General features: G+C 34.6%; 1 protein-coding gene across 1 annotated transcript; it reads right to left on the reverse strand.

The window, feature by feature from the left end:
* Positions 1-4,294: 4,294 nt before the first annotated feature.
* On the reverse strand, positions 4,295-8,291 carry LOC114259057 (peroxidase 42). Its single transcript, XM_028199045.2, has 4 exons — positions 7,807-8,291; positions 6,911-7,099; positions 6,027-6,192; positions 4,295-4,952 (listed from the first exon to the last, which is right to left on the reverse strand). Exons 1-4 carry the CDS (start codon positions 8,053-8,055, stop codon positions 4,543-4,545), a joined length of 1,014 nt encoding a protein of 337 aa, XP_028054846.2. The 5' UTR covers positions 8,056-8,291; the 3' UTR covers positions 4,295-4,542.
* Between the last annotated feature and the right edge of the window lie 19,080 nt (positions 8,292-27,371).

A 27,371-nucleotide genomic window follows, 5' to 3' on the forward strand; every position in this document is an offset into this window, starting at 1 on the left:
ACGGAAGGGAGAGAGTGAGCAACACAAATACAGTGGGGAAGGGAGAGAGAGAAAGAGAAGAGAGAGAAAGGGAAAGAGAGACAAAAAGATAAAGAGATAGAGAGTGAGAGACAAAAAAAGAGACAGAGAGAGAAGAGAGATAACGAGAGAGACAGAGAGAGAGACAGATAGAGAGGAGAGATGAGCGAAAGAGACATAGAGAGAATAGAGATGAACGAGAGAGACAGAGAGAGAGATAGAGAGAAAAGAGATGAGCGAGAGAGACATAGAGAGAATAGAGATGAACGAGAGAGACAGAGAGAGATAGAGAGAAAAGAGATGAGCGAGAGAGACAAAGAGAGATGAGAGAGATAGAGAGAAGAGAGATGAGCGAAAAAGACAGGGAGAGAAAAGAGATTAGAGAAGAGATAGATGAGTGAGAGGCACACACAGAGAGAGAGACAGATAGACAGAGAGAGAAGAGTGATGAGTGAGAGAGCTCAGTAAATAGAGAAGCGATGAGGGAGAGAGTAAGTAATGTGAACACAATGGGGGAGATAGACAAACAGACAGACAGACACATAGAGAGAAAGAGAGAGAAACAAAAGAGTGAGAGACAAACAAACAGACACAGAGAGAGAAAGAAAGAGAGAAAAGTGATAAGTGAGAGAGAGATAAAAAGAGAAAGAGATATAGAGAGAAAGAGATATAGAGAGACAGAGAGACAAAGAGAGAAAGAGATAGAGAGAGACATATAGAAAAATAGAGAGAAACAAGAGATGAGAGAGACATATAGAAAGAAAGCGAAAAGAGATGAACGAGAGAGAGAATAGAAAAATAGAGAGATAGAGAGAAGAGAGATGAGCGAGAGAAACAGAGAGAGAAAAAGAGATGAGCGAGAGAGACAGAGAGAGAAAAGAGATGAGAGAGATAGAGAGAAGAGAGATGAGCGAGAGAGACATAGAGAGAAGACAAATAAGAGAGATAGAAAGAAGAAAGATGAACGAAAGACACATAGACAGACAGACAAACAGACAGAGAAAGAAGAGTGATGAGTGAAAGAGAGAAAGAGAAGAGTGGTGGTAGTTAAATGGCATTTGCAGTAGTGGTAAATGTGGTAGAGAAGATGGGTGGTGAGAAAGAGAGATGAGTGAGAGATGAATAGAGAAAAGAGATAGAGAGACAGAGAAAAAGACAGAATGATGAGCGAGAAAGAGACAAAGTGGTCGCTAAAAATGCATTTTCTTGTAGTGGATCGATAAATCGAAAGGGAGCTCAATAAATAAAGAAGACGGATAATTCAAAACTATTTTCAAAACTTAATTCAAATCAAATTTTTAAATATTTTAAAAATATTTTAATTTTGTGAGAGACAGATAAAGAAGAGAGATAGAGAGAGAGAGACAGAGACAGAGATAGAGTGATGAGCGAGAGAGAGAGAGATAGACAAAGTGGTTGCTAAAAGTGTATTTTCTTATAGTGGATCGATAAATCGAGAAGGAGCTCGATAAATAGAGAAGATAGGAGTAAGAGAGTAAACAAGGCGAACATAGTGAGGGAGAAATAGACAAATAGACAAGTAGACAGAGAGAAGAGTGATGAGTGAGAGAGAGACAGGAAGAGAGAGATAGACAGAAAAAGAGATAGAGAGAGAGAGATGGAGAGATAGAAAAAGAGAGAGAAACAAGAGATAAGCGAGAGATAGACAAAAAGAAAGAGAAATAGAGCGAAAAGAGATGAGCGAGAGAGAGACACAGAAAAAGAGAGAGACAGAAAGAGAAGAGAAATGAGCGAGAGAGATAGAGAGAGATAGAAAGATAAGAGAGAGAGAGAGAGAAAAAAGAAATGAGAGAGATAGAGAGAAGAGAGATAGGCGAGAGACACAGAGAGAATGAGAGAGAGAAACAGGCAGACATAGAAAGAAGAGTGATAAGTGAAAGAGATAAAGAGAAGAGAGAGAGAGATAGAGACAGAGAGACGGGAAGATGAAAAAATGAATGAAAAGAGAAATAGTATATCAAAAGAGTAAGATGACATTATTTTTTTTAATTTTTTTTGCGACAGAAAAATACCGTTGAATTTATTCAAACCATTTTGTGATTGTATATATATGAAGCTATCTTAAAACCACAATCACTATGTTAGGTTAGAGTTTTCCAAAAACTCTTTTGAGAAAATTAAACTTTTTTGTTTTCCGTGTTATATTGTTTTTACTGAATTTTTTAAATATTTTAAGTATTTTTTTAAATTTTTAGACACACCTAACATAAATACACCTAAAAATTAAAACAATTGTAAAAAAAATCTTTTAAAAATTCACTAAATACCAAAAATACAATAATTCAATACATTTTTTTGTATTTTTATGTATTTATTAATTTTTAAAAATATTTTTTCATAATTTTTTTATTTTGTAGATACATCTAAGTAAGGTACATCTAAAAAAAATATTTAAAATTTTAAAAATATTCACTAAAAAAAAAAACACGAAAGTCACTTTTTGCGACAGCAGAAAATGCCGTCTCAAAAAAGCAGAGTATTTGCGACGGCACCATTTACCGTCTCAAAAAAGCAGAGCATTTGCGACGGCACTATTTGCCGTCTCAAAAAATGAGAGTATTTGCGACGGTATTTAGTGCCGTCGCAAATGCTCTGCTTTTTTGAGACGGCAAATGATGCCGTCGCAAATACTCTGCTTTTTTGAGACGGCATTTTCTGCCGTCGCAAAAAGTGACTTTTTGAGACGGCAAATGTGCCGTCACAAATAGTTCCGTCTCATATACCCAGTTTTCTTGTAGTGCATATTAATCCCATCTGAAAATAACAAAACAAACAAAAATAATTGCCATGGCATTACTAATTCGGTGGTTTACAAACAAATACTTTTTACTTATATCTCCAATTTAATATCACCACATTATTAATCTCTTTATTTAATTTCACCGTACTCATAATTTTATCTAATTTAATCCGCCAAATAAACGTGACCTAAATGTATAAATATCTTTTCTATCATTTGTCCAACTTTGATGGTGTCCCATCTTTGCTTTTCTTTTATCATTTTTCTATTTTTAGTTGATATGTCTTTTTCAATGAATTCCAATACAAGCATGAAGCAATCATGATTCCATAGTGACAGAGAAAGCACAACAGGCATGAATAGGGATGAGAACAACACGGTATGGAGGTGGCAAGAGAACAAGTAAATTTTATAATCTTAAAATGATGATAATAATAAAAGTGAAAGATAATACAGTATATTAATTATAGACAAATATTAATACATAATGAGAATTAAAAGATGACATAAAAAATAAAAATGAGTGTTAAATCTAATATTTTAGCCGCTTTGGTCTTATTGTATTTAAAAATACATTTGAGGGGCTTTGACCATCTTCATTTTATATATGTTGTGGGAGTCTAATAGGTGTCCATCTCACATCGCTCCGTGAGGAAATCACACTTCACTACATAAGTTGACTAACTCGTTCGATTAGTACAAGACATTTTCCTAAGAGAAGAACAAACCTGGAGGATACACCCAAAGCGAACAATATTGTGTTAATGGAAGGTTTCAAAGAGGATAATATTGTGCTAACGGGAGGTTGGCTCTTTGAGAATCACTACATAAGTTGACACTCTGGGATCAACTACACAAATTGACTGACTTATTCAAATTAGCTCAAAGCCTTTTTCTAGAAAAAAAAAGTCATTATGTATCCAATAATTATGAAATAGAAATACAAATTTATAATTAATTTAAATTTAAAAAGATGATTACATTTACCATTGAATGATGAAATGAAATCTTTTCATTACAAATATGCAAAATGAAATTATCGGGTCAATAAGACTACACCCATATGATATAATATCAATATATGGTTCGGTTTCGTTTTAGGGAGAAATCTCAAATTAGTTGGCCAGTGATAAAAATAAAAAAATTCATTTTTATGAGGGTGCAAGTCTAATCATGTGTTGTACACTTAAAAGATCTCACGTGTAGTGTAATTATTTTAGAATTATTCTACTGAAATGTTACTTTCCCAAACCCCAAAATACATCAATTAAATTGCAAACACACATTTACAATCTGGTTAAAGTTCATAACAAAATTTTTAAGAGGAAATAGCATTGGTTCCCAAAATAAAATTTGCACCAAACACAAAAAAAAAAAAAACAAAACAAAACAAAACAAAACAAAATTGCATCTCATAAAAATGAGATTATTTTTTTATTGGCTAACTGAAATGCAATTTCTCCAAGTTTTTTCAAATAAGTAAAGCTTTATTGTATTAGAGCGGGGCAGTGAAAATTTGATAAATATCATAATCGAAATTCATATTATGCACATCATCACCACCATACATACATACATACAAACATCCATGCCATGCCAACATTCACCATGCCCATCACTACAATGAAAACAGTACCCACTTCATACCCATTTAAACAAGCCCGACCCATTTAGAGAGAGAAGAAGAAAAAAAAAAAAATCTTATTTTGTCACTCCCAGTCGTTCTCTTTCTCTCTCCTCATACAAACAAACAAGAGAGAAGTTTAGTGGAGCTTGTTAGCAACATTGCATTGCTTTCTAATCTCACCCTTAGTCCCAGTAAGAGGATTGTTCTCAGATAGAATAGTAATGGCTCTAGCAAACTCTTTAAAAAAGTAGTCTTGGCTCTTAGCCATTTTCCTCACAAATGGCTTAGTCCTCTTGTCTGTGGCCAATTGGTGGTCCACTATCAACAAGCCCTTGTTGTCCAATATGTTTCTATAGTAGTTGTTGTCTAGCTTCATGGGTGTGCCCCTGTCATTCCTCACATACTGCACTGCCTTCGGGTCAGGTATCGGGTCGGGGCACTTGTGAAGCATGTGCTCAACATGGTCCGGGTTGAGCACCGGGTCAACTTCTGGGTATAACCGGTGGACCAGTTTGACACAATGGGTCCGACCCACACTATGAGCACCTAGTAAGAAACAATAAGAGCAAATGGTAGAGATTTAGGCACCCCCATTATGTAATTCATGTATGTGATGCAGTGCTAGCAAGTTCAAGGAGTAATTTGATCATTTGATGGCTACATGGTAATTTGAGAAATTTTTAAAGTTGTCGGATCAGCTTCAAATGACCCATATTGGATCCGAAAAAGTCCAATTAACGCAGTGTTTGGTTGGGAGATTTTGAAAGGAATTTAGAAAATGAAAGAAAAAATATGTATGAAACTAATTGAAATATATTTTATTCGCATTTCACTTATTTTTTGCCTTTTTCCTTTTCAATTTCTTCTCAAATCTCCCAACTAAACACACACTAAAATAACTCAAAAGCTAAGTGGTGACTGAGGCTGGATTTTGGCTAAAGGTTGGATTTACTAATTTTGAAAAGATTTGAGTACTCGGTTCTAATCAAATTTGTTGCGAGTCATGATTTTATTTTAAATAGTTTTTTTTTTATTTTAAATTTCAAATTAAAGCTGAACTTGAATTTGTTATTTTTGATCATTTTTTTTTAATGTTTCATGTTCGTGATATGATTAGCGGGTAATTACTGTGATTGTGATGTGGCTAGCAAGCCACTTCCCTTATAAATAGGGCTTGTAAGCCAGTATGACTGTCAAGGATTCAAAACGGGGAAGTGGGTTTTTTTTGTAGATTTTTTTAGTTGTAAGATTTTATTGGAGAAAATTTTTTATTGTATTTGAAAAGATAGTTGGATTTTTTTGTGGTTGGATGTGATGTTTGTAAGAGAAAAAATGAAATGATTATGGGGTTTGATATGATATTTTGTTTGGATTTTTTTTATTTATTTTTTTTTTTTTTGGTAAAACATTTGTCTTATAGTGAAAAAAAACCCAAAAACCAAGTGTCCAAACACCCCCTATGTCCAGATGCAGGGTAAGACAACTTACAATGTATATCTGATCCTTACCAAATCTTGTAGCGACGAGATTCTCGTGCATAGAATATCTTCTGTTTTTTTTATGTATTTGTTTATGTAAATGATGGTTAATGATAGGAAGTAGTAAGGTTATGTTATATACCTAGCAAGGCAACAACACCAGGGGTGTCAATTCCAATGGAAGCAAACCTCTCAAGGACAACAGCCATGCTCTCATTGTGGTCTGGTAGGTATTGTTCAAGCACTTCTGCTCTGCTCTTCCTTCCATCCCTTCTTCCAGTCTTCAGAAGTATGTATGGCCCTCCAAGCTGTAAAAACACAAGTTTCCAAACATGATATAAAATTTTGTACATATGCTTCCAAATTCATTTAAATCGCAGACAACAAAAACAAACAAAAATATGTTGACCAACATCCTCCAACAACCCGCCACAAAATCCTGAGTGAAAAAAAAAATAGATACCAAATATAAGACAGACTGCAGACAACAACTGTGGACCCAATACTTTTGTAGGCTTCACAACCATGTGCGATCTATTTTGATTTATGTGTGTCTAACATTTTTGATAATAGTGTTTGGATCTTAATTACGAAGAGATTTGTGAAGGGCAAAAAGATGAATAGTGAAGTAGAACCTTCATTTCTTTTTTCTCTATACAAATTTCTCTACAAATCTAAGACCCAAACACTATCCAAAAATCTTCTCAAAAACTTTTTAGAGTATAATTGGTATAGATAGTGTATCTGCATGTGTACACATACACAAAACAAATTAATATGAAAAACGTACCCACATTCAGATCTATTGTAGAGATTAAACAAAGAAAAACCCAATACAGATATGAGGTGAAATAAAATTGTATATATTGAAAAGAAGACTAGAATGTAAGGTCTAATAATTGTACAGAATCGGACACAACCATCTCATATTAGGTGGAACCTACACAATTAGTAGGACTCACCTCATGTGAGAGGATTGTGTCCAATTCTGTGTATTTGAACGTAGAATTTTTCGAGAATTTATACCGCAACAATGCCATCTCTAGCAGACAAGACTAGGATATCAGAACAAGAAACAACTCCAGGGCACTCTCTCTCCACAGCTTCTTTAATGGTGTCAAGGTACCTAAAGTTCCTCAGCCCAAAGCTCCTATCTGTCTCCTTCTCAGATAAGCTCCTTCTTGTCGAGTCCAGTAGTAGTGAAGCATCACATGACTACATAGACAGCAAAACACAAGAGTTATATATCAAATATATACGAGGCTATCACATTAGTGAAGTGTCAAATGTACATAAAACCCAGCATGTAGTGAAACTGTTTTCGTGTTTCGAACACAAGACACCTTACAATTAGGCCAAGAGCTGTCCTTGTGCACATATGTAAGAGAGAAAAGAATTTGGATTAATTACACTAATAGTCCTCATAATATGTGATTTGGTACTATTGGTTCACTATCTTTTGATTTTTTCACCTTGATCCCCAAATTATGCGATTTAATAACCTCTTTAGTTTTTAGCGTTTGCGCCGTTTTAAATCAATAACAGGAGAAGTAGTATTTTCAAAATTTGGCATGAAAATTCAACAAAATAAAAATGACTAAATTTACAAATGGTCCCAAAATATGCGTTCTATTTTATTTTAGTTCCCAAAGTAAACGCTATGTTGCAATTTGATCCCCAATCTTTTAAATTTTTTTTTTTTTTTTTTTTTTTTGCATTTTTTTTAATTCTACAAAAATCTCTCCTTTCGTAATTGATTTTGAACAATACTGACACCAGGTACTAAACACAACAAATCGCTTATTTTGTTAACTAAAACAGAAAAATTAAAAGATTGAGAACTACAATATAACCGATCACCTATTTCAGGGGCCATCTGTGTAATTAACCCAAAAAATTAAGAGAATGGCTAGCATGCATACCGCAACAGCACAGTCATGGAAGATGTTTCTGAGCCATGAAAATGCAGTGTTCTTGTGGCGTTTGTAGAGAAGCTTGACTTGCTCTCTGATCACATCTTCAGCTTGAGGACATGTATCTTTGTAGAAGTTCATAACCAGACCAACTTGTTCTTCAGCTTCCTCATTTTCTGCAAAAGCTAGGTTGAGATTAAGAGAAAACAACACTGAGAAGGATAAGATTGCAAAGAAGAAAAGAGCTTTGGAACCCATTTCTCTATCTCTCAACTCACAAAATCTCACTGGCCTTGCTTTGGATCAAATGGCCAACTAGTTCTTAAATAATGGAAGGAGAATGGACATGTTTGGTGTAATTTTTTTTAAGTTGTAAATTGATAATTACAAAAAGTTTAAAACATCTCTTTCCAAAGTTTTTAGATAATTATATTTTTTTTTTAATTTTTCAAACTATTTTTGCATCATGTAAAAGTTACGCCTAACACTCTGATACATACTTTTCAAATATCTACGCTTATATACTATAAAGTGAATAATTCATTTGGTGTCTAAGCTTTCTTTCCTTCTCTCTTTATGCAGTGTATTCCTTATTTTTTTGATTAAAACAAATAAAAAAAATTAAATAAATGGGGCAAATAAGACTTGAACCTTTTTTTCTTTTTGACAAAAGATTTGAACTTTAGACATTGGTCTAGTTTATTGAAAAATATTCTTATCACTTGAATAACACACAATATATAATAGATATTTTATTTTATTTTTATATATTTAAATTATACACTCATCACGTGTGCTAACTGTTAGTATATATATATATATATATATACACACACACGTAGCACTATTATTCCTTTTGGTAATCATTTATAAGTTCACTTTTAAAATTATAGTTTTTAGATTATTAGCTTGAAAATTTTAAAATAAGTTATAAATCTGTTTGGAACGGTTTATAATTCGTAAAAAAAAACAAATGAATATATTTGATTAAATAAATTGCAAATATTCAAGATGCTTTCTAAAGTTATGATTAAGGCAAAAGAGATAAGTTTTTCGTCCATACATATTTAAAGCATTCAAGTAAGCTAAAAAACAGTTAAAAATTGTAGCTTAAGAGAATTTTATTTTTTTAAATAAATTGAAAAGGTTAAAGTTATAATCTAAAATTATAACTAAACATCATTAATTAATTTTTTTAATCAAATAAGCTAAATAAGTAGACCTTTACGTACAATCAAACAGATTATACAAGTTCTATCAACCTTACTGTACTTTTATCACAGCAAGACATGTCAACAAAATATATAAATTAATTATTCGAATTAAAATTGAAGTAAATTGACATTAAAATCATATATCCTAAAAAACATAATTTTATTTTAATTTTAAACAAATTGCTAGATTATCAAAATAAGAGTAAATTATAAATACATTTCTTAAGATTTGCTTAAAATATAAATTATTCCTATAGTTGTAGAAATTACAAATGTCTCCTTGTGAAAAAAAAAATAGAATTAACAGAAAAAATAAAATGTCTAACTATATTTTTATACAATAATAAAATTACTTAGATTATTAATTAAAAAATATTTTTGATATCATTAAATTTTTAATTAACTTAATAATTTATTATGTGATTAAAATATTTAAAAGGCGGTATATAATTTTTAAAATTATAATAAACAATTTATATGTAAGCAAATTTCATAGAGAGTGTAAAGGTAATTTACCCTCAAAATAAACCAATGCAAAAAGTTGTATTGTAGAGAATCCTGATTGACAAAAGTAGGGTCAGTTTCTTGGAGTTACACAACTTTGATGCTTTTCCCTTTTTTGATGCAAATATAGCATTTATTGCAAAACAGATGGTGCCAAATGCAGTTACTACATTTTATTATTGTTATTTTATTTATATTTTAGATTGGTGCCAAAAGCAACAAATTTCATAAACGAAGTTTGCAATTTCTTTTTTCAGTGTATAGATTACTCTTTAAGAAAGTAAAGACAGGCACAGTGCGCGAAGATTTTTGCTATAGTAATTTTTTTTTTTCTATTAATAGATTAGTAAGTCAAAATCTAACGAAAATGTCACAGGCTTAGTTTGGACGTGGGTTAGTTTTTTAATTTTTTTTTGATTATTTTAATTTAGAATTAAAAAGTCTAATTTGAAAAAGATTTTTAATTTTTTTATTTTTTTGTGAGAGAAAAAATATAATGATTATGAGTTAGATGTGATATTTTATCTTATCCGGACTAAAAAATCAATTTTATTTTTTATGACTATTTTAACCCCAAACCCACCTAAACTCACTTCCCAAACAACCCCATAATCCCTTCATCAACTGGAGTCTTGAACTTTTCACATATTTTTACTGTCTTAAGAAAAAATTACATAGATTATTAGCCAACTGTTCTATTTATTTTTCTTTTTCCTAATTGGAAAGAAAGAAAAATAAAAGTTAATGATATGGACAAATGTTAATTAGCCTCTGTTTGGCAACTTAGGTTTTGGGCTTTTTTGGATATTTTAGTCACAAAAGACAAAATAGACTATTTTAGTCACAAAAAATAAAACATCACATCCAACCCATAATCATTACAGTCTTCTCTCACAAAAAAAGCCAAAAAACCCTTCCCAAACCAAGCTTTTTAGCCCAGGCTAAAATAGCTAAAAAAGTCAAAAAACCAACCCACTTCCCAAACCAAGCCTTAATGGTATAGTGATTTTAATTTTTTAGTAGTTAGATTATAATATAGACCACTATTTAGAGTGTTGTTATTTAGGCTCAAAAGTTAGATCTATTTTCTAAACTCAATGTTGTGTTAAAAAGATAATTAGTTAATAATTAAATATTTTTTAATTATCAATAAATTATTTTCTTGACATCTCACTGTGTATAAAAATTAAGTCTAAAATGAATCTTTTATATCATTTCCCATATCTAAAATTTTAACTTTCACTCAAAACTTAATGTGATTGCCTTGAATCATCACTTGACAATAAAGACTTCCAATATAGTAATAAGAATGGAGGTTGTGTTCCAAGAGATTTTATAAAGGAAAGAGTGATTGAAATATAAATTAATTTTTTTATAAATTTAAAATTTAAGATTCAAATAAAGTAGAACTATTTTATTTGAGAATGAAAAAAATAGGAATGAAAAAGTGAACAAAATAAAACTATCTTTCAATTTTTTTTTCTTCATAAATTCTTAATTCAAACACAATGATAGCATTATTTAGTGTAAGAATCAATGTGCATTAATTTGAAATTTGAAATTTGACTAGCTTGTATCTTGTTTTGCCATTTCTATTACATTTTTCAGGTCAAAATTAGGATAGGGTCAGCCATGATGCCTCTCACTTTCAAAGTGGAGTATAGAGCCCTTTAACTTGACTAGCTTGTATCTCTTTATTTTTTTTTTTTATTTTTTTTTTTTAACTTACCTAAAAAAAAAGTTGAAAGTCGGAAGCTTCGTGGAAACTACTTTAGAATGTTGCTCATATATAAAGAAAACACATGTCACTATCTCTAGTGGACACTTGGCTCTTGCAAGTGCATTTTATGGTGAGTAATGTTTATATCAACCTAAAATCTTATTAATAATCTTTCTAAAAATATTCATGTCCAATGTCAGATTTAAATATTATTCAATGTGTTTGATTTCAATTTTTTGAATTCTGTTTTTTAGAAATGGAATTTTTTTTTTTCATATTTTTTTTGTTTTTAGTGAACATTTTTAAAATTTTAAACAATTTTTTTTTTATTTTTTTTAATTGCACCTTATTTATATGTATCTAAATAGTAAAATATTTGTGAAAAAATATTTTAAAAAATTAATAAATACACAAAAATATATAAAATGTACTGAATTTATATATTTTTTTATTTTTTGTATTTAATGAATTTTTTAAAGATTTTTTTCACAAATATTATACTTTTTAAATATATTTATGTTACGTGTGTGTAAAAATTTTTAAAAATTACTTAAAATATTAAAAAATTCAGTAAAAATTGACAAAAAAATTGACAAAAACGAAAAAGTAAAATCTTCTAAAAAGTGAATTCTGAAAACTAAAACAAAATAGAGTGATTATTTTTTCACAACCAACCACATCTGATCATTTATATTTTTAATTAAATTATTAATATGTATAATATTATTCTTTTATAAATAAGTCAGGTTAACGATAATTTTATCAGTCATTAAAGTGGATATAGGTCGAAGAGTAATGTAGCTCTTTATCAACACCATTGAAGCTTCATTTGGGGGAAATTTTTAAAGATCATATAATTAACTAAAAAGTCCAAAAATCCTCTTTAATCATTCTAAAAATTTATTAAGAAACTAATCATGTACCACATAAATTAACTTTTAGTATTAGCATTTTGTAGGATTATTTTTAATCAAAAAACTAATTTTTTAGTTGACTCCTAAAATAAGGTTGATTGTGGGAAGTTGCTTTTAATAGAATATGTATATACAAAAATGTTATTGTCCTAGAAAAATCTGAGTAATGTGTTTGTGTGGAGATTGAATGGGTGTAGTTAGAATCTAAGTTTTTTTTTTTTTTTTTGGGTAGGTAAGTCATATATAACCAAAAAAAATAAATATTACAATGGCGTTCATACCACGCCTAAAGTATGAAATAATTTAAGCCATAGATTGATATCTTTGGATAAAATTTGATATAAGGTTTTTAAAATTATAGTATTACTGATGTACATATAAATGGATAAAATTAGTAATTATGGTAGGTGAGAAGTTGTCATTTGTATAAATCCCAAACAATGTTATTGATTAAAGGAAATGGTCCCTTTATCAAAGAGAAGATTGAAATATTTGCTATTTTTTTTATTTTTAACAAAATTTTATTTGTTTGAATTGGTAGTGCTAGTGAGCTTTTTTCTTTAACCTAATATACCCTTGCTTGGGTTTCTTATTATTTATCATATTTATTTTCATTTTTTTCTCCAAGTATTTTTTCCATTTTTTTTTTCAATGTAGAATCCTAATTGAGATGCCTATTGTTTTTGTTTTTTTTTTAAATCATAATTAATATTAGTATTTAAGTGATGATAAAAATCAAGGCACTAAATTAATCTATCTACAAAAAGGATAGTTTGGGAAAATTGGAAGAGCCGAGTAAGCTGAGCCAAGCTAACGAGCTGGACCACATTAACGAGCGGCTCATTATGACCACCGACAGTTCGTTTAGTGAGGCTTACGAGCTTTGTTCAGGCTTCACGCTATGCACGTGACTTCACGCTATAGTCCGCTTCGAAATAAAATTAATATCAAATTATATAAAAATTAGAACAAAATTAAATTATTAAAATCATGGAATTAATCTAAATTAAATCAATTAAACACGATTTGGTTCGATTTAGAACTATAATTTCATACAATTTGTTCACAAAAAAAAGTATATAACATTTTTTAAAAAATTCAACCTATCGTAATTATAAATATAATATGAACATGCCTTCAAACAAATTACTCTCAAAATATTTACCAGTTAAGCAGAAATATAACATTAATCAAACATTATTCAACATTAACTTGTTATAATTTTTTTCAAATATGAACTTTCAAAACATAAACACATTGCTCCACCATTGACTTAAACAAATACAATATCTAGCAAATAAACATATATGTTACACGGTTCGGTTCGATTCAAATTTAAAATCGTGAACTTAAATCCAGAGCCAATTCATGGAGATCGGTTCTCTAATTTTTCAAACTAAGACTAGGCCTTGTTTGAGAACTGGTTTTTTTAGTAACTTTTTGAATTTTTAACTAAAATATGTGTTAAAAAAGACTAATATGTTTATGATTTTTTAATTTTTTACGAAAAGATATGCAAAAAGTAGAGAGAAAATAGAATCTTTGACTTTTTAGTATAGGTTGTTGGTTTTTTTATTTTTTTAATGACACTTTGACAATATTACCAAACGAGACCTAAATTACGAATTGTTTTGAAAAGTTGGTAAAAAGTCAACTTTTTGGCTTTTTCAGTTACTTTTTAGGCAAAAATACTGTCTTTTTTGATGACTTTTTTGTATTTTTTTTTAGAAGAACTTGGTAAAAAGCCAAAAAACTGACTTTTTACCAAGTTCTTAAATTGCCCCTAAAAAAATCAAACCAAACTTGTCAGATTGATTTGTGAATTTTTTTGATTTTCTTACCCAGTTTTATTCGCCACCATATGTCACACTACCATCACTCTTTCCAATATTTTTATATTTTTGATAAATTATACTTGCATCTTTTATTCGCCACCATATGTCACACTACCATCACTCATTCTAATATTTTTATATTTTTGATAAATTATAGGGCAAATTACACTAACAATCACTATAGTTTAGGGTTTGTGTCACTTTAGTCCTTAACTTTTCAATTGTGACACATTTGACCCTGAATTTTGAATATTGTTCTAAATAAGGACAATAAATATATCATTGCTTAATTTTAAGGGTAAAATCGTCAATTTAATAAAATGTAAACTAATTTGACAAAAATAAATGTCAAAAAAATATTTTAAATATTTTAAAAATTATTTTATCCATAAAAAATAAAATTATGTAAAATTGATAAAAATTAATAAAAATTACATGATTAATTTTTAAAAATTAATTTTACATGATCATCATCCAAATACATAATAATAATTAATTTGGTAAAACAAAGAAATAAATGTCTAAAAAATTTATCAATTTTATATAATTTTATCTTTAGTAGGTAGAAATAATTTTCAAAAATTCAAAAATAATTTTTTAACTTTTATTTTTGTCAAATTAATTTATATTTTATCAAATTAACGATTTTGCCCTTGAAAAATCTAATAGTATATTCAATTGTCCTTATTTGAAACAAGATTTAAAATTCAGGGTCAAATGTGTCACAATTAAGAAGATATGGACTAAAATGACACAAGTCTCAAACTATAGGGACCGTTAGTATAATTCACCCTAAAGCTCCGTTTGGCAAGAGCTAAACGGGATTTTTTTGGCTATTTTAGCCACAAAAGACAAAATAGACTATTTTAGCCATAAAAAACAAAATATCATATCCAACCCATAATCATTACATTCTTCTTTCACAAAAAAAAATAAAAAATCCAAAAAGCCAAAAAGCCTTTCCCAAACCAAACTTTTTAGCCCAGGCTAAAATAGCCAAAAAAGTCAAAAAGCCAACCCACTTTCCAAACGAAGGCTAAATTATACTTGCATCTTTTAAAATTTTAAAAAAAAATATAACCCAGTCTTATTCGCCACCATATGTCACACTACCATCACTCTTTCCAATGTTTTTATATTTTTTGATAAATTATACTAGAAATAGTTTCCTCTAAACATAAATTGTTGAAGATGACAGTTGGAGGAGAAACTGGCAACCATGGAACATCAACAGAGGAACAAGATTACCTTGATCGGAGTAAGAAAAAGGTTAAAAATAATGGAAATCCTGATGCTGAATTCACGGAAACGGATTACGACCGAACTGTGGAGGCAACTGCAGATCAAATTGGCACCATCGGAGAAACTGGTAAAGATAAGAGCACGCATAGGTCTTTCAAACAAGCTCTCCTCAGATCTCGTTTCAATGAAACTGAAACTGAACGCAGTTTTGATTGCAAAGCGGCATATCTCTCTTCAGATGAAGAGATGGAAAATGAGAAGGACACAGAAGAAGCTATGGAGGGGCAGGGGAATACCTCGCACCCGGTAGTGAAACTTCCTACTGGGCTACTCAAGAAAGTAAGAGAGCCATGGAAGCAATGTTTAATTGTAAGATTGTTGGGACGGCAGGTCGGTTATAATCTCTCTGTAAGCAGAATGAGAAAGGTGTGGAATTTGCAAGCGGATTTTGAAACTCTGGATATAGGCAATGGTTTCTTCATCGTAAAATTTGAAATGATGGAGGACTATACTAAAGTTTTCACTGGGGGGCCATGGGTAGTTCTAGATCGATATGTAACAGTCCGCAAATGGCAACCCGATTTTAAATCGGATGAGGCAGAGGAGGATACAACGGCCATCTGGGTCAGGTTTCCTAACCTCCCCATTGAATACTATGATGAAAAAGTTCTATATCATATATCAAAGGTTCTTGGCACCCCTTTAAAGATCGATATTAACACGGCTATGGCGGCTCGCGGGAAGTATGCACGAGTATGTGTGGAAATGGATCTGCGCAAACCGCTTATCTCGCACCTAACTATTGGAAGATACCACTACGTAGTAGAGTATGAACATCTACATATGTTGTGCTTTTCTTGTGGCCGAGTGGGTCACCGGAAAGAAAAGTGCCCCGAATATCCGGTGATTTCGTCGGAGAAGATGATGCAAAATGTTACCGTTAAAACACCAGGTTTAGATTCTGGGCCGGGTTCATCAAGGCCCACTGGGAACAAGAATAAGGAAGCTTACACCGAGGAGGAGAAAAGTGGATATGGACCATGGACCATTGCCCCAAGTCGACGGAAATTCCAGCAAGGAAAACATAAGTCTAAGGCCCAACAATATAAAGGCAATAGATTTGAAGTCCTAAATTCGACTACTGTGTATGGGGAAAGCAGTAGAGCCCAGGAACATTATATAGATCTAGATTTGGGCCACAACATTGCCACAACCAGTATTTCTTATAGTCCAAATCAAAGACCGTTGCCAACTAATACACAGAGCTCACCTGGTATGGATGTAGACCAAACCCAATTGGTGGAGGACATGGGGCCAGCTCTTGGGCCAACTTCAGGGCTGGGTATAGGACATGGGCCTGGTGCAAATGGAGAGATCCCGCAGATAACGCAGGCTACCACCCAAAATGAGGGATCAGCTATTAGCTCAGACGGAAATAACAAACAAACAAACAAACCCTAATTGTCTCACTAGCCTCAAACCTTCCCCTATTGATCATACCCCACTTGGTTCAGCTGTTTCGGTAGGAGGTAAACCCTCAGCTCATCGATCGAAAGCTAGAGGGAGGAAAGCACTGGGTCATCTCGAAATACACGAGGCCAAGGGAAATGGAAGAAACCGCCGAGAACATCATGATGACCGAACATCGAGTGAATCAGTACCGAACGCTGCTATTTATGGAACTCGGGAAAGAAGTTTTTTACCACGTCGGAATAGATTGGTGGTTAGAATAAGTGAAGCTCCTGATCCAACCATGGTGGGAGATAGACTCGCACAATGTGCGACATATGGTGTTAGTGAAACCAGCGAAAGCAATGGAGGCCGATCAGAAGTGTGTGAGAAGCATCCTAGGGTTGCTTGAGACAGAGAGCTGGCCAACCCTTCAGATGTCGTCCATGGATTTGCTAATTTGGAACTGTAGGGGCGTGGGTAATGACCGATTCCATAGGAATCTGCGTGAAATAGTGCAAATGCACAAACCGGACATGCTTATTCTCATGGAGACCAAAGTGGAATTGAACTCAATGGGAATGTTTTTCAATAATCTTGGGTACACTGCATCAACCCATGTAGACCCGATAGGAAGGAGTGGTGGAATATGGCTGTTATGGATTCCTAGCCTAATTAATGTCCGGGTTAATGAAGCAAGCTCCCAGATGATAACTGCTACAATTTCTAGACGCCATCTATGCCAGCCCGAACCCCAGAATGCGTGATGAATTATGGAAGGAATTGGACACCATTGCGCAAAATCTCCAAGCTCCATGGATGGTAGTAGGGGATTTCAATGACTACTCCAGCACAACTGATAAAAGAAGTCTATTATGTCAGCAAGGTTACAGCTCCAATCAAAGCCACAGAAGAAGCCAGAAATTCACAGACAGGGTGAACAATTGTAATCTTATGGACTTAGGTTGTGTCGGACCTCGGCTCACTTGGACGAATAACCAAAAATGGTGGGCTAATACCATGGTGCGATTGGATCGGGCTCTTTGTAATGCAGAATAGAGAACCTTATTTCCTGAAGGTTATGTTCGAAATTTGCCTCGTACTTATTCCGATCATTCACCTCTCATTGTCCACACTCAAGGTACGAATTCTTATTAGCCTTCTTGCAAGTCGTTTAAGTTCCAAGCTTCCTGGATTACCCATGAGGGTTTTCGGACAGTTGTTGAAAATTGCTGGCCACCTCACAACACTCATAACCTGTTGGAAAACTTGGATTGCATGAAAATTGTGGCTAATAATTGGAATAAAAATGTTTTTGGAAACATCTTTAGACACAAACGTTGGCTGCTTGGTAGGATAAATGGAATTCAAACTTCCCAAGCTAACCACTATTCCCACAATCTCCATCAGCTTGAAAATGATCTTATTGATGAATTTAATAAAGTACTATACCAAGAAGAATTGCTTTGGTTTCAAAAGTCTCGGGTTCAGTGGCTTAACCAAGGGGAGCGAAACACTAAGTTTTTTCACCTGTCTACTCTTGTTAAGAGACGCAAGGTTAAAATTAAAGTTTTGAAAAATAATGAGGGCGTTTGGGTTGATAACCCCACTGCTTTGAAAAGCTTAGTTAACACACACTTTCAAAACCTGTTTACCTATACTCCTACTATTTGTTTTGATCACTGGAATGATTTAACTAAACACATTAGTCTGAAGGATAAGGCTGAGATGTGTAGGGTTGCTTCTAGGACTGAAATTTGGAGGGCTGTTAAAAATATCAAAGCTTTCAAAGCCCTGGGTCCTGATGGGTACCAAGCCATATTCTATCATACCTTTTGGGATGTTGTGGGAATGTCTGTGATTAATTTTGTTCAAGATTGTTTTGCCCACCACTCCATTCCTTCTGTGATAAACAGAACTCATATAGCCCTTATTCCGAAGGTCACCAACCCTGAAAATGTGACACAATTCCGTCCAATTAGTTTGTGCAACGTCACTTATAAAATCATTTCCAAAATTCTGGTTAACCGCCTCAGGCCACTCCTGGACTCTCTCATCAGCCCTAATCAAAGTAGTTTCATCCCGGGTAGATCCACTCATGATAACATCATCATTACTCAGGAAGCTATTCACACCCTTAGAAAGAAAAAAGGTAAGGTGGGATACATGATTTTTAAAGTTGATCTTGAAAAGGCTTATGATAATATATCATGGAATTTCCTTAAACACACTATGCAAGAGTTTCAACTTGATGGGCGCTTTGTTGATATGATTATGAGCTGTGTTACTAATGTAAACACTGCTATCTTGTGGAATGGGGAACCTCTTGATGCGTTCCAACCGGCTAAGGGTCTTCGACAAGGGGATCCTTTATCCCCCTACCTTTTTGTTTTGTGCATGGAACGGCTTTCTGTCATGATTAGTAAAATGGTGCATGGGAAAAAATGGACTGGCCTTAGATTGTCTAAGAATGGTCCCAATTTATCTCATTTGTTTTTTGCAGATGACTTGATTCTATTTGCGAAAGCCAATGAACACAATTGCAACACCATCTTGAAAGTTTTGGATGAGTTTAGTGCTATTTCGGGTTTGAAAATTAATTTCCAAAAATCTCATATGTTTGTGTCCCCCAATATTTCTAGAAGCAGAGCTAGAAACCTGAGTACTTTGAGTAGAATCCCCTTAACACAAAATTTAGGGAAATACCTTGGGGTCCCAACCCTCCATTCTAGAGTGAGTAAAAAAAATTTTAATTATCTTCTGGAAAAACTTAAGACTAAACTTGCTGGGTGGAAATCGGGAATGTTATCCTTGGCAGGGAGAGCAACTTTAATTCAATCTGTAACTAGTGTTATGCCTGCCTATGCCATGCAAACCTTGGAGATCCCGAGAAAAGTTTGTGATGACATTAACAAAATCAACAGGAATTTTCTCTGGGGTGATACCCCTGAGAAAAGGAAAGTTCATCTTGTGAACTGGAATCAAGTGTGTAAGTTGAAAAAAGATGGTGGCCTTGGAATTCGGAAGGCCAGAGATTAGAATTTAGCCCTTTTATCCAAGTTGGGTTGGAAAATGTTAAAGGGGGAAAATTGCTTATGGGTGGAAGTTCTCAAGAATAAATACTTGGGGCAACATTCCTTCCTTAATAGGAGGAAAAGAAAGAGTATATCTCATGTGTGGAAAGGCATTCTCAATACCAGGGATCTCTTGGTGAAAGGAGTGAGATGGAAGCTTGGTAGTGGATCCAAAGTGCGGGTTTGGAAAGACTGGTGGTGTGGTGAGGGGGTCCTGGATAAGGAATTGTGTTTATCCAATATCCAAAATCCTCCCCCTGAACTTATCAATGTGGACTCACTTATGGATGACTTTGGCGAATGGAATGTAAATTTGTTGCATACCCTCTTTCCCTTACCTTTGGTCACTAATATCCTGAAAATCCAACCTCCCCACACTAGAGATGTAGAGGATTACCCCAGATGGGTTAAATCCCCAGATGGAGAATTCTCTACATCTAGTGCTTATGCATTGATTGTTGAGCACCCAAACCTGGAGGGGGATTGGAGTTGGGTTTGGAAGCTTAAGGCTCCTCCAAAGCTTAAGAGCTTCGTGTGGCTTGTACAACATGAAAAGATTCTCACGAATCACTTGAGAAATCTGAGGGGTCTGACTAATGACCCGAGTTGCCCGTTTTGTGGGAGTGTGGAGGACATTGAACATTTGTTAAGGTCTTGTCCTAAAGCTATGCAGGTTTGGTGTGCAGTCTTTGGCCAAGATTGGTCCTCCAATATGCTTCACCTGTCTTGGAAAGACTGGTTCACCCGGAACATAAAAGGGAAAAACAAACTCCATTTTTTGTTTCTTGTCACAACTTGGAATATTTGGAAAAATCGGAACAAATGGGTTTTTGAACATAAAAATACTCCTATTTTTGAGAGTGTGAATAGTATAACTAATTTTGCTAAGGCAATAGCCCAAGCTTTCAACTTAGATATTACAAAACCACTCAAACTCAAGAGCCTAACAATGTGGTCTTGTCCTAGTGCAGGAAAAATTAAGCTAAATACGGACGGTAGCACTCGCCGGAATGGAGGAAGGGGTGGATTCGGTGGGCTATTAGGGGTGGATTCGGTGGGCTATTTCGGGATGAACGTGGATCATGGATTAGCGGTTACTATGGAAGGCTAGAGATATGTACCAGCTTGGAAGCGGAATTGTGGCCTGTCTATAAAGGGCTTACAATTATCCTTCAACGAGGTTTCAATCAAGTTATCATTGAAACTGATACGGGGCAAGTGGTCCATCTTTTGAGCGAAGAACCGGCCGCAAGATGCCCATTTAGAGGCATTGTGGAAGATGCTCGCATCATCTTGAGAGGTTGTGAATGTTCCATCCAACATATCAAGAGGGACGCCAATATATGTGCTGATGCAATGGCAAAGTTTGGGGAAAACCAACCAGCTGAGCTGCTAATAGTTTCTGAACCTCCTCAAGAACTTAGTCGTCTGTTAGTTGCGGATATTGTCCACCTCTCCGAGGAGAGAGCTAGGGCCTAGTCTTTGTTTGCTTTTCTTTCTATTCCGATGTACCTAAAAAAATAAATAAATAAATAAATTATACTTGCATCTTTTAAATTTTTTTTTAAAAAAAAATACAATAAATTTTAGAGATACTTTTTCATAAATCCCTTTTTACCTACTTATATTCTATTTAGTTCACATTATTTTATTATATTCTAATAAATCCTATGAATAACTATTCACACCATCAATGTGAATGTTAACATGTCAATGTAAATATTCACACTGTCGATATAAACATTTACACATGAATGTGAATATTCATATTGTAAAATATGAATGTTCATATCACCAAATTACTAAATCTCAAAAAATATCTGTAAGGGTAGAAATATTCATAAAATACTTTAAATGTGAGAATTAGGATATGGTAGATCAAATATTCAAATAATAAGACTAATTGAAATATAAAAATATCTTACAGACTAATTAAGATACAAATACTTGAAAAAAGATTTTTTAATAAATCTCCCTAAATTTTATATAATTATGTCTGATTCTCTTAAGTTTTAATTCACATATCATTTTGTTTCATTTTTATTAATTATATAGATGGAATTAACTTTTTTATACTGAAATAAATATTTTATTATATTTATTTTTATATCTTTACACTATCTACATTAGTTAAATTGAAGATTGGTATAGTTGTACCAAAATTAAAGTGCATACTGTATTTTTTTATTTTTTTTTAAATCACATGAAAAGTCAATATGATTTACTGATTAAAGCCGAAATGTACATCATTGAGGCCGTTAATTAGAATTTCTTAATTTCACTTGCTGGTCAAACTGTATACTTTATGTGTGTTGAATGTAAATCAGGTTGTACATCGTCAGAGCATAAAATGGGCAAAAAGACAGAATTTGGACAGAGTTGACTTTTCTCGCTCGTGCGTTGACTTTTTCTAGGAAAGTCAAAGTGACGTTTTAAACCCGTTTGAAAGTGAGTAGAAGTATAAAAAAGGCAAGGAAAAGGCTTTTCTAGGGTTCTGAACTTGTTTTGACCTAAAGAGAGATGCTAGGGTCTGAAAGGGAAGAGAAACAAAGAGTTTTAAGGATGTCTCCCATAGTGGTTTCTTCTCCATCTACCTCCTTCCACTCCTCCATGAGTGGCTAGTCTCCTTTTCTAGGGTTTTGATGAAACCCTAACCATGTAATTATTTTGTTTTCTTTTTTATTTTTAATTATGTAAAGGTTTGAATATTTGTATGGTGATTTAGAAGTTTCTTTTATATATTTTTCATTATTTCTTCGAATATTTGACTTTCTGTGATTGTTGAATGTTATCCATACATGAGTTTTTTATTCCTTCACATTCAAGGTATGAGACGAACCATGCTACGAGGAACGAGTCGTATCACTACCTTAGTTTAGAGTGAACAATTCGTATTACTTGAGATGGTTCGTGCTCGTACATTGAATATGATGATCTTCTTGTTAAATGTTTTGAGCTTGTAGTTGCGAAGCATTAATTCGTTCAAACTATAGCATAATTAATTTCAATTGGAAACCCTAATTACGTGGCTAGTGGTGGACTCTTTGCCCTAGTTTTTCCCCAATTCAGTAAACCCAATTTTATTTATTATTGATAATTTAATTCCTTAGTTTAATTTATTTGTTATTAATTTAGGCTATGAACAATCAATCTTTTTATCAAAATTAATTTAGGAATTTAACAATTAAATTAGTTTAATTTCACAATAGTCCCTGTGGATCGATACCTGGACTTGCCATTATTCTAAAAGAATTTGGTATAGTTTAGTGATTATATTTGGTGTGTTTAACGACCCATCAAATTTTGGCGCCGTTGCCGGGAACTTATGGCAAAAGTAGTTAATTTAAAGTTACATTCTTATTTTAATTTTTAGTTTAGGATTTTATGCTTTTGGTGTTGCTAAGTGTGCAGAGCGTTTGAAGTTGGAGCTATCATTAAAGTGCAGGCGGAGCGCAGCCGAGCTTTAAAAATTAAAAAAAAAAAAATGCAACACTAAAGTGAGTAAACAGAAGCAAACACTCACAAGCAATGCACCAAAGTGCCAAAACGAAAGTCAAAGCTCAATTGGGGGTTGGAGACAACGTCTACACATCAAGCACCCGCAAGACGAGTAAAGCGTTTTCGTTAAACCCCTGTGAGTATTTCTCTTTTAGCATTCTGCTTTCGTAACTTAGAGCACAGAGTCGAACTGTTTGTGTGTGTGTGGGTAGTGTATGCACGGGCGCCGTTCTTGTCGCCTTGAATTGTGGAGTTTGGACCCTGAATTAGAAAGGACTCTTAGGAGACTTAGGGCTTCTGCCCGTGTTCCTAGGCTTGAGTGTTCATATTTATACATTAAGCCATTAGAGATGGCTAATCCTGATGTCCCGAATGTGCCTAACCGGACCCTTAAGGATTATTTTACACCCACTGCATATACATCACCATCATGCATCCAATTACCCAACACCACTGCTGCTCATTATGAGATTAAGTCCAGCACCATACAAATGCTCCCATCATTCCATGGACTAACTCATGATGATCCTTATAAGCATTTGAATGAATTTCTGAAAATTTGCTCGACAGTGAGGATCTAGAATTTTACAAATGAGGCCTTAATGTTGCGATTGTTTCCATTCTCGTTAAAGGATAAAGCCAAACACTGGCTAAATTCTTTACCTGCTAATTCAATCACAACTTGGGACCAATCACAGCAACGGTTCTTGGAGAAATACTTTCCCATAGGTAAAACCAACCAACTTAGGCGAGCCATCACAAACTTTGCTCAAATGGATGGCGAGCAATTCCATGAGACGTGGGAAAGACTTAGAGACCTTTTCCAACAGTGTCCCCACCACCAAGTGCCTGATTGGCAACTTGTTCAAACATTTTATTATGGCTTAACTGAGCCGCACCACCAAATGGTGGATTCGTCCTGTGATGGGACATTTATGTCTAAAAATGATGCCGAGACATGGCAATTGTTTGAGAACCTAAGTGATAATTCGCTTTACCATGCCTCCGCAGCCCGACAAGTCCGGCAACCAGTAGTTGGAGCCCCGAAAAGATGGGGCATTTATGAGGTCGGGCAAAACTTAGAGTTAGCCCAACAAGTAGAGGCACTGTCCCGCAAGATAAACCACTTATTAGCTACGGGACATGCCCCTACCCAGCAAGATCAGCCTCAATTCCGTGAGGCATGTGTTATATGTGCGAGCCCTGCTCATGACTTGAGTGAGTGCCCTTCAGCATCACAATTTCGGAGTTAGTCCAAGAGCATGTGAATGCGGCTCAAGAATTCTCCAACCCGGGTAATGACCCATACTCCAACACATATAATCCGGGATGGAGAAATCACCCTAATTTCTCATGGAGACCCCCTTCACAAGGCACTTCTTACAATCCTCCATCACCAAGGCAGAATTTCAATAATTTTGCCAACCAATCATCCTACCGACCACCGCAACCTTATCGACCCCCACAACCGTACCGGCAACCACAACCCCTGCTTGTTCCTCAAGGCAACTCTGCCTTTGAGACTCAGGTGTTGGAAGTTCTCTCAGAACTTTAGGGGTTAGCACCGATAGTTCACTCCCACACTCACTCTATTGCCAAGATAGAGACCCAATTGGGTCAAATAGCTAACAACATGAATTAGAGAGAGGATGGAAAATTACCAAGACAAACTGTGGCCAACCCTAAGGGACATTACGGGGCAGAAAGTTCGGGTGGGAATGGTAAGCAACATGAGCAAGTGCAGGCGGTGGTTGCTTTGAGAAGTGGTAGGGAGTTAAAGCCTCAGTCAGTTGCGTCTGATGCAACTAGAGTTAAGAAGGGTGACCACAGGGGTACACCTAATGCGAGCAAGGGTGAGGGGGAAACACTTAAGAGGGATGACTTAGTCCCTAGCACTCCATATGTGCCTAGGGCACCGTTTCCCCAATGCCTTGATACACCGTCCCCTTTTAATAAGAAGGCGGCATATATGGAGGCAATGATGGATGTCTTTAAACAGGTAAAAATTAACCTCTCCCTGTTGGAGGCGATTAAGCAAGTACCATCATATGCCAAATTTCTAAAGGACCTTTGTACGCAAAAGCGTAAATCTAGGACACATGTGTCCCAAAAGGTCCTACTTATGGAGCAAGTAAGCTCTATCTTGTTGAATGACACACCTCCTAAGCTTAAAGACCCGGGTGCCCCAACCATTGCATGCATTATAAGGGACCATTTCATTGATAGGGTCTTATTAGATTTAGGGACTAGTGTCAATTTATTGCCGTACTCTGTGTACGAGAAATTTGGGCTTGGCGAGTTGAAGCCCACTACTGTCACTCTTCAATAGGCTGACCGGTCCCTCAAAGTGCCACGTGGCATGATTGAGGATGTGCTAGTTAAGGTTGATAGGTTCTACTTCCCTGTTGACTTTTTGATGTTAGATATGGAACCGGTAGCCAGTTCTAAGAAACAAATCCCAGTGATCTTAGGTCGACCTTTCTTGGCTACGGCCAATGCATGCATCAATTGTCGGACCGGGGTTATGGAAGTTTCATTTGGCAACATGCAAGTGAAACTTAATGTTTTCCAAGCATCCCAACAACCTCATGAGAGAGAAGAGTGCTTATTAGTGGATGTTGTGGATGAGATTGTGGATGAGGCTTTGCCCTCCATTCTTGTAGAGGACCCTTTAGAGGCTTGTGTAGCTCATTTTGGGTTTGAAAATTTTGATATTGATGGGTCAATTGAGGAGGTGAATGTCTTGCTTAATTCTTCTTCTACACCAGATTTTCCTCCACGGAAAGCCCGGTTTGAGTCACTTCTTCCTCTGTCGAGAGAGTCTACCATACCATCTTTGGTCACACCACCAACACTTGAGTTGAAGCTACTCCCTACCACACTCATTTTGCATGATTCGTTTCTAGACAAACAACTCTTTGAGCTGTCACAAGCGAGCCCCCCGTGGTTTGCATATATTGTAAATTACTTGGCCATTGGGCAAATTTCGCAGAATTGGTCTAAGCAAGACAAAGACCGATTCTTTTCACAGGTCAGGTATTACTTTTGGGAGGAAATTCGGAATGATGCATATGAGAGTTCGAGAGTTTTCAAAGCTCGGACTAAAGAATTCCATGACAAGCACATTAATAGGAAATCCTTTGAACCGACCAAAAAGTGTGGCTTTTTAATTTAAAATTGAAACTCTTTCTGGGTAAGCTAAGATCAAGATGGGACGGCCCATTTGTAGTTGTTAAGGCATTTATTCCTAGCGCCGTTGAGGTGCGAGATCCAAAGACTAGCCACACTTTCAAAGTGAATAGCCAAAGATTAAAACCATATATAGAGGGGATTGGAAAGGGGGATATAATTGATTCCATTGCTTTGATGGATCCATTTTACTATGATTGATAGATTGTTTTCTTCTTCTTTTTTTCTTTCCCTTCTATGTTATTCTGTTTTTCTTTGTTCTTGTTACGCTTTATTTGCGTCCAGGAGACTTTAAATCCTCTAAAGATGTAATTCCTTTGGTGTTAGCCGTGCCCGAACGGCATCTGACGATCTGGTATAGCCACCTAACCGTGTTTGTAGTGAGTTCCTAGGAGACCAACAGAGACGGTGGAAACTAGAGTTCGAATGGCAAAGCCTAAAACACAAACGTTTGGGATTTCCGAGACTAGAGTCTAGTTTAAATACCCAGGGGTGTGGAGATTGCTTCAAAACTACCTCGGCTTGAACTCTATATGGCAACCCCATAGGTTGAGGTAGCTTTATGCGCCTCGATTCTGGATACCGAATTAACCTAGTCTGTCACCCTGTTGGAGAATAGGAAAAGTTACAAACACAGTTAGGGAGAAAAGTAGTACCCGTGGTTTTCGCGTGAAGATTATATCTTTAGTGGGCATTCCGTTATTTTCTTATGTGCGATATTTATTCCGGATGTCAATTGAAGGTAGAAATGGTTAAGAATACTTTGGGCGGTACTAGCCCGAAGGCTATAAACTACACTGGGTTTTATTACCTGGGGGATTCTGAAGTGGCAACTTTATGCCATAACTCTGGTGCCTTTTGTTAGATGTTGGGAGTTAGTTTTCCATTTTCTTGAAGCATGTACGCTTGCCAGTATTTCTTGTTTTTGTTAAACT

Source organism: Camellia sinensis, chromosome 9 (assembly GCF_055761805.1).
Source record: "Camellia sinensis isolate YWXY chromosome 9, ASM5576180v1, whole genome shotgun sequence".
Classification (NCBI taxonomy): domain Eukaryota; kingdom Viridiplantae; phylum Streptophyta; class Magnoliopsida; order Ericales; family Theaceae; genus Camellia; species Camellia sinensis.